This window comes from Sinocyclocheilus rhinocerous, unplaced genomic scaffold (assembly GCF_001515625.1).
Source record: "Sinocyclocheilus rhinocerous isolate Xijiao unplaced genomic scaffold, SAMN03320098_v1.1 scaffold1396, whole genome shotgun sequence".
In the NCBI taxonomy this organism is placed as follows: Eukaryota; Metazoa; Chordata; class Actinopteri; order Cypriniformes; family Cyprinidae; genus Sinocyclocheilus; species Sinocyclocheilus rhinocerous.
The window spans coordinates 183,261-189,727 of NW_015629497.1; the positions used below are offsets into that span (position 1 = coordinate 183,261).

General features: G+C 39.0%; 1 protein-coding gene across 3 annotated transcripts in view; it reads right to left on the reverse strand.

Moving 5' to 3' along the window:
- myo9aa (myosin IXAa) overlaps positions 1–4,556 on the reverse strand; it is a 95,764-nt gene extending 91,208 nt beyond the window's left edge. For all 3 annotated transcript variants that reach the window (XM_016550805.1, XM_016550804.1, XM_016550803.1), the window contains exon 1: positions 3,636–4,556. In XM_016550805.1, coding sequence (XP_016406291.1) covers positions 3,636–4,478 — 843 coding nt within the window. In that variant the 5' untranslated portion in view covers positions 4,479–4,556. The remainder of the gene's footprint in view (positions 1–3,635) is intronic.
- Between the last annotated feature and the right edge of the window lie 1,911 nt (positions 4,557–6,467).

The following is a 6,467-nucleotide window of genomic DNA, read 5'->3' on the forward strand; positions in this document are numbered from 1 at the left end:
GACATTCTTCTTTACAAATCCTTGTTTTGTACTTCTAATTAGTGACCATTGTTTTGTTTTGATCTCTCTGCTGCATTTCCACGTGCGTCACTTCTGAGCGGAGCATGCGCAAAGCCGACCTCATACATCATCCGCCCGGAACTGCTTCCGTTTACAACAGTGAGCGCAAGCTAAATTAAAGTGATTATTACGTTTTGAATATGGATATTTTTCTTACAAAAACGCATCAATTCGCTACAGGAGGCCTTTGTTCACCCCCCGGACCCATGTGAGATGGGCGCTTTTTATTTCACTTCTTTTGGACTGAAGCACTGCAACACCCGCTGACTGCAATGACAGAGCTTGACCTAGGATGCCTCAGGGGTGAGTAAAACACAGCCTAATTTTCATTTTTGGGTGAACTAACCCTTTAACTCCCTTGCACTTAAAGAGCTTCAGGCACAGAGTGTGTGTATAAACTGGCAGTGTTGTCATTAGAAAGCATGACAGATGTGTCACCTCCATGTGAGTAACGAGGAAGAAACGTCTGTGTGCTCGGCCACTCCACACGCTCTGCATTAATCAGTAATGAGCAGATCCACAATCTCACTCTGCAAACAATTAAAGCCCATCCTCTCCACTCAAGAGCCATTCAATTGTGCCAGATGGTTGGACATTAACCCATATGCTTAAACATTAGCCTTTTGAAAGCATGTGGACGGCAAGTCAAAAATTCAGATTATATCAAGTGTTTTAGATTTAAATAGAAAAACTAATTCCATTTCTACCAGTACGCACTGCACATTTTAGGTGTCTCACTAATCTGACACAACCAGTTTAGTTCATAACACTCTACTAACAAGCTTATTCAGAGTTAAAGAAGTGAGATATTGCACATGTGCCATGCAGGAAGGCCTGCCATCAGGAATTGTGCTATAAAAGTTTTAATAAGAATGTGTTTCCTTAAAATGTATGTAGCAAGTAACAATTTCATTCAATTCAATAAGACACTCAAAGCTGTTCTGTATTGCCAATATAGTCTCAGCTGAAAAAATACAATTCTGTCATCATTTACTCACCCCCATGTTGTTTAAATCTCTTTGACTTTCTTTCCTCCATGAAGCACAAAAGAAGATGTTGAGCAGAATGTTCAAGCTGTTCTTTACCATATAATGAAGCTAACTGGAAGCTGTCAAGCACTAGTAAAGTACCATAAAAGTGTTTAACACAACTTGTGTGCTTTTTTGCAAATCATATGAATCAATTGGATAACAGATAAGATTTAAGTTCTCCTGCAGAAAAATTTTTTAAAAAACACTTTGTTCTGACACACAAAACTTGTGTTTTGATTTTGTATATGGACCTAGAACATGGATCTAGAAATGTATTTTTTTCTTCTTCTTCGAGCTTGAAAGATCCAGTCATGTATAAACAAAGAACCTCAGACATTCCGCTAAACATTTCCTTGTATGCTCCACAGAAGAAAGAATTTAACAATGATGACAAGATTTAAATCAATTTTCATAACTATCCCTTCTCTATAAAAGGTCAAAATGTTCAGTCGGCTCAATAAACGTATGTGAATGTTTTGACATTGTCACATTAGTTGAACCAACCTAATATTTAGATTTTTGATGTCAAAAATATTTTACAGTGTTAAATCTCAAAACAGATCACAGAAAACAGTTATAGAACTAAAGTCTGATTGGATGAGACACAATATACACTGAGCATCAGTGGAACGTTAATAGTAACTACATTAGTGAAGCTATCCATCTACAGTTTTGCCAAATAATGAACTATATTACTTGGCAGAAGAGGTTTATGTTTTCTGTATTTATTATTAATAATGAATATACTTATTTATTGCACATTAGTGTCTAATATAAAATGCCGGCAACAACATGACAAAGCATTAGGCCACAAGAGGCCGTTTCATTGATTTTATCATGGCCTCTTATGGTTGAAGTACACTTTAATAAATGCCTGCAAACAAATTCTTTTGATTCCGACTTTTAACCTTTCATTCCTCCAAGTAACAAAAAACCCTTCCAGTAAACTACACACAGAAACGCACTAACAGCAGTAGCTTTGATAATGTTATCAAAACAGCATCATGTGCTTCTTGGTGACAAAAGTCAAATGGAATTACTGGCATCACTGGAATCCACAAGAGCAGCTTTAAAACCCATTCTTTCGGCTACATTATGTCTGTAACATTGTATCGCATGACCTACTGTATGCCTTTCTAAACGGTCATCACTCAAAGGGTTTTCTAGGTTACAAAACACACAAAACTGCAAGCAAATCAAAGAATGTGACAATTGCACACAACACAATAACTTGGTTTATTAAAGGTGTGACGTTGAGTATTTCAAACACAGGCCCAAGTGCGAATGGCTCTCAGACCTCAAAGGTAATGCCTCAGGATTCAAAAGACTCACCAAGACAAATGACACGTTGGCGTGACAAGTTTTTCTGTTCACACTGAAACAGAAAATGCTGCATGTAGCAACACAATCACAGCCAACCACATACGTATTTGGTATTTAATATACAGATACCAAGCGTGACATGACAGGAACAGCAGCCAAGCAACCGACAGAATGTCTCGACACGTCGCAGTGGGTTACGACAGAACGTAAGGTTTACTAAAGATCAGATCTAAGCTCAAACCTATAACTTGCCACAAAATGAAAGTAGCCTTCCTGTTGTGTTCGGGTCATTCTGACCCAAAGTCAATTTTTGAACTGCTGATTATTTTGTGATTTTTGTGAATGTTTCTCATTTAGGGTCATGAATGTACAATTTTTGTTATGACTTTCGTGTTGGGGTCCACGAACATTGGTTTCCATGCAATTTTCCAAGAATCAACATTTTGAAAAACAGCAAAGAATAGGGTAATATATGTGTGTTTGTGTGTGTGTGTGTGTGTGTGTGCATTTTAAGACTATGTTTACTCAATTTAAGAAACCAAGGAAATTCACGTTTTTTTTAATCTAGTTGAGTTTCATAGTGAAAAAATGTGTCAAAGGTTGTTTTTGGTTGTTAGTTTTTTTGGATCTCAATTACTAGACTGTTGCAGCACAGGTAGTGTGAGAAACTCATTTTACACTCACAGGACTTTGAGAACCAGACATACAAAGGCGGCGGAAGCACAAACAGCAATAAATACTACTTACACTAAGTACAAATAATGTTAAATACTATTTATACTTGTAGATATGTGCACCTCAGTGTGCAAATAATCACTAAAAGCAGTCATGGCAATTTTGTGTGTGTGTGTGTGTGTCTTTGTAGCTAATTTTGAACAAAATATGTGGGTCAAATTGGCACAATAAAAATACACAAGACTTTTAAAATTTCTCATATATCCTATATTTTCTTGTCTCTGACAAGCTACGATAAAGTTTTTTTGTTTTTGCATGAATCTTTATTGTCTTTAATAGTGTTGATTTTTCACAAATTGCTTGGAAATCAATGTGGGTCAATTTGATCCACAACAAAAGTTGTACCCAGTTTTTGAACAAAAGAGGATTAATAAAACCTAATAAACCTTTAATAAACTTTGACAAGAATTTCAGATGATTCAAAGGTCTATAAAAACCATTGCCAACAACCTCATGATATTTTACATTTATATAATCAGCTCTTACCTCCAGCACTGGTCCAGCACCCAGAATAATCTGCTCAACTCCGCTAGCAAAGCCTTTCTGACTTAGAGCCGTGAGATGGTGGATCAGGAAGTTGGTGCTTTGAGTCTTGCCAGATCCACTCTCCCCAGAAATAACAACGCATTGATTCTGCTTACTCTGCAGCATAGCATGGTAGGCCACGTCCGCCACCGCATAGATATGTGGCTCCAGCTTGCCCAGCTGGTGATTATCGTACATCTTGACATATTTGGGGTTATAGATAGGGAGGAACTTGAAGGGGTTGATGACTATGAGGATGCTGCCCACATAGGTGTAGATCTTTTCCTGCTTGAAGCGACTGCGCAGGTTGTCCAGCAGAGTCTTCTCGTTGAGATCCGGCAGGTTACAAAGGTCATCGAAGTCCTTCGGCAAGGGCTGCGGCAGGAAGCCCCGCTCCACCATGCGCCGCCGCTCTTCTGTGACCTGAAGCCACATCTGCAAGTTGCCATAGTGGATGGAGCCGTCTAGGTTTTTCTCTCGCAGCAGGAAGCGGTAGTCCTCGCTGCTGAAGCGGTTCTCCAAGGCCATGCGAGGCCACAGCATCATGCGCTGGATGGGACAGTCGGTGGGGTTGAGGATCCATTCTTCCCCGCCGAACTCTTTCACTTCTGCCAGGACGTAGCATTTCGTCCGTTCTAGCTGGAGCCGATCAATGACTTGCTCGATGACCTCCGCGGCTGAAGTGATCTTACGGGCGGTGATGGGGCAGTAGATGGTGCCCTCGGCGATGACCCCTGGGTAGATCCGCAGGGTGAACTCGGAGTCCTCAAAGCGTCGTCTCCCGCCAACATCATGAACACTCATATTGGAGCAGCAGTTTCCATCAGCACTCACTGTACATCCTTCAAACGTGCCGGGTACTGCTTCAAGACATTACAACTGTCAGAGAAACGGAGAAAGAAAATTTATAATAAATATTAATGTTCAGCTGGGTTTTTAAATGGCTGATACCAATATCTACCGAGCAAGGTGGATGATGTCTGAAACAGATTTGCATATTATAAGAGACAACACAATATTTTGAAAAGTTGTTGAACAGTAATTGTACACAATATTTACTCATAAAAATCTGAAACTACAAAATGTTTGCTATCCACTGACAAAGCTGTCACTAAACGTTATAACTAACACTGCTGTTAAACATGTTAATCAAGTATGCAAAGTTATCAGCTGATCCCAAAATATACACCAAGTATGAACCACATCCAACAGGAGTAACTGACAACACATGAGGAAGTTGTCTGAAAGGCATGTCCAGGTACTAACCCGGATTATATCCAAAATCATAAAACCACAGCTGCCCAACTCACTGCAGAATTAAATGTGCGCCTCAAATCAATGGTTTCCACCAAAACTGTTGGGAGCTCCACAGGGTCAATATTTATGGCTGCTAGAGCCAAACCTTCGGTCATTCGTGCCAATGCCAAATGTCAGTTTCAGCAGTGCAAATCTTGGCCTGTGGACAATGTGAAACATGTATTGCTCTCTGATGAGTCCACAGTCACAGTCTGTGTGGAGAAGCCCCAAAAAGGCTTACCCACCCAGACTGCTGCATGCCCAGTGTGAAGCACAGGGGTGGATCAGTGATGTTTTGTGCTGCAATATCATACCATTCCTTATACTGTGCTATCAAACCATTCTGGAGGACCATGTGCACCCAATGGTTCAAATATTATACCCTAAAGGTGATGCCATGTGTCAGAATGATAATGCATCAATATGCACAGCAAGACTGGTGACAGAGTGGTTTGACGAACATGAAAGTGAAGGTGAACATCTTCCATGGCCTGCACATTCACCAGATCTGAATATTATTGAACCAGTTTGGGGTGTTTTAGAGGAGCGAGTCAGCATCACGTAGTGACCTGGAATGGCTCAAAATCACTCTGTTCAGGCTTTAACATAGAGGCTAAGTTTATGCAACTGGGCCCAGGATTTGTATCTGTCATTCCTAAGACAAATTGATGCTCTCCTGGCAGCAAAAGAATGCTCTACACCATAGTAATAAATTACTGTGGTCTAAAATAAGTTGTTTCAGTTTCATTGACCAACCCCTGTAGACTGTAGACGCCCTTGGCACCAACAAAATATGAAGCTTATGGGAAATGTAGAAGTATCTATCAAAAGCAAATATATCACTTGTGCAATAACAAATAAATTGACACAAGCAACAAGTTTAATTTCTAAGGATGCATGATATATCTGTAACCATACCGGTATTGCACATGATTAGCATCTGAGAAAGACCAAAAATCAGTTTAACCCTTTTTTTTTTTTTTTTTACAGATATTCATAATTTTCTTATTCTTTTAAGTCATATTTTTCTAATTAATCAGTTACTGGTTCTTTCAAAAATGTCAAATTCTATGAATAAATAACATCATTTTGTGGGTCTCAACAACATGACATCACTGTGCATTCAACAAGATGTAACAGCGTTTCAGGGATATTTGAATTAGCAATTTTGAAAAAAAATTGAGAAACAAATATTACAAAACAAATTTGCATCACTAGCATGCAGTCTTTTTTTCATCATCAATCAAACTCACTATGTATTTGCAGACATTGCAAAACATACATTTCTGTCTGGATTTCTGGATATTCTGTAGCCATAGACATTTTCTCTTTTAGCAAGAGTACACTAATTAAGTCAGTAATCCCACTCATAATTTTACAAAACTAACAAACTAAAAGATAGTTTTAAATGATTAGCTACAGTTTTTAAGTGATTAAAACAGACGGATTTAGGAGTTACCATCACGAATGGGCAGATCTGTGTGTCAACACACACTG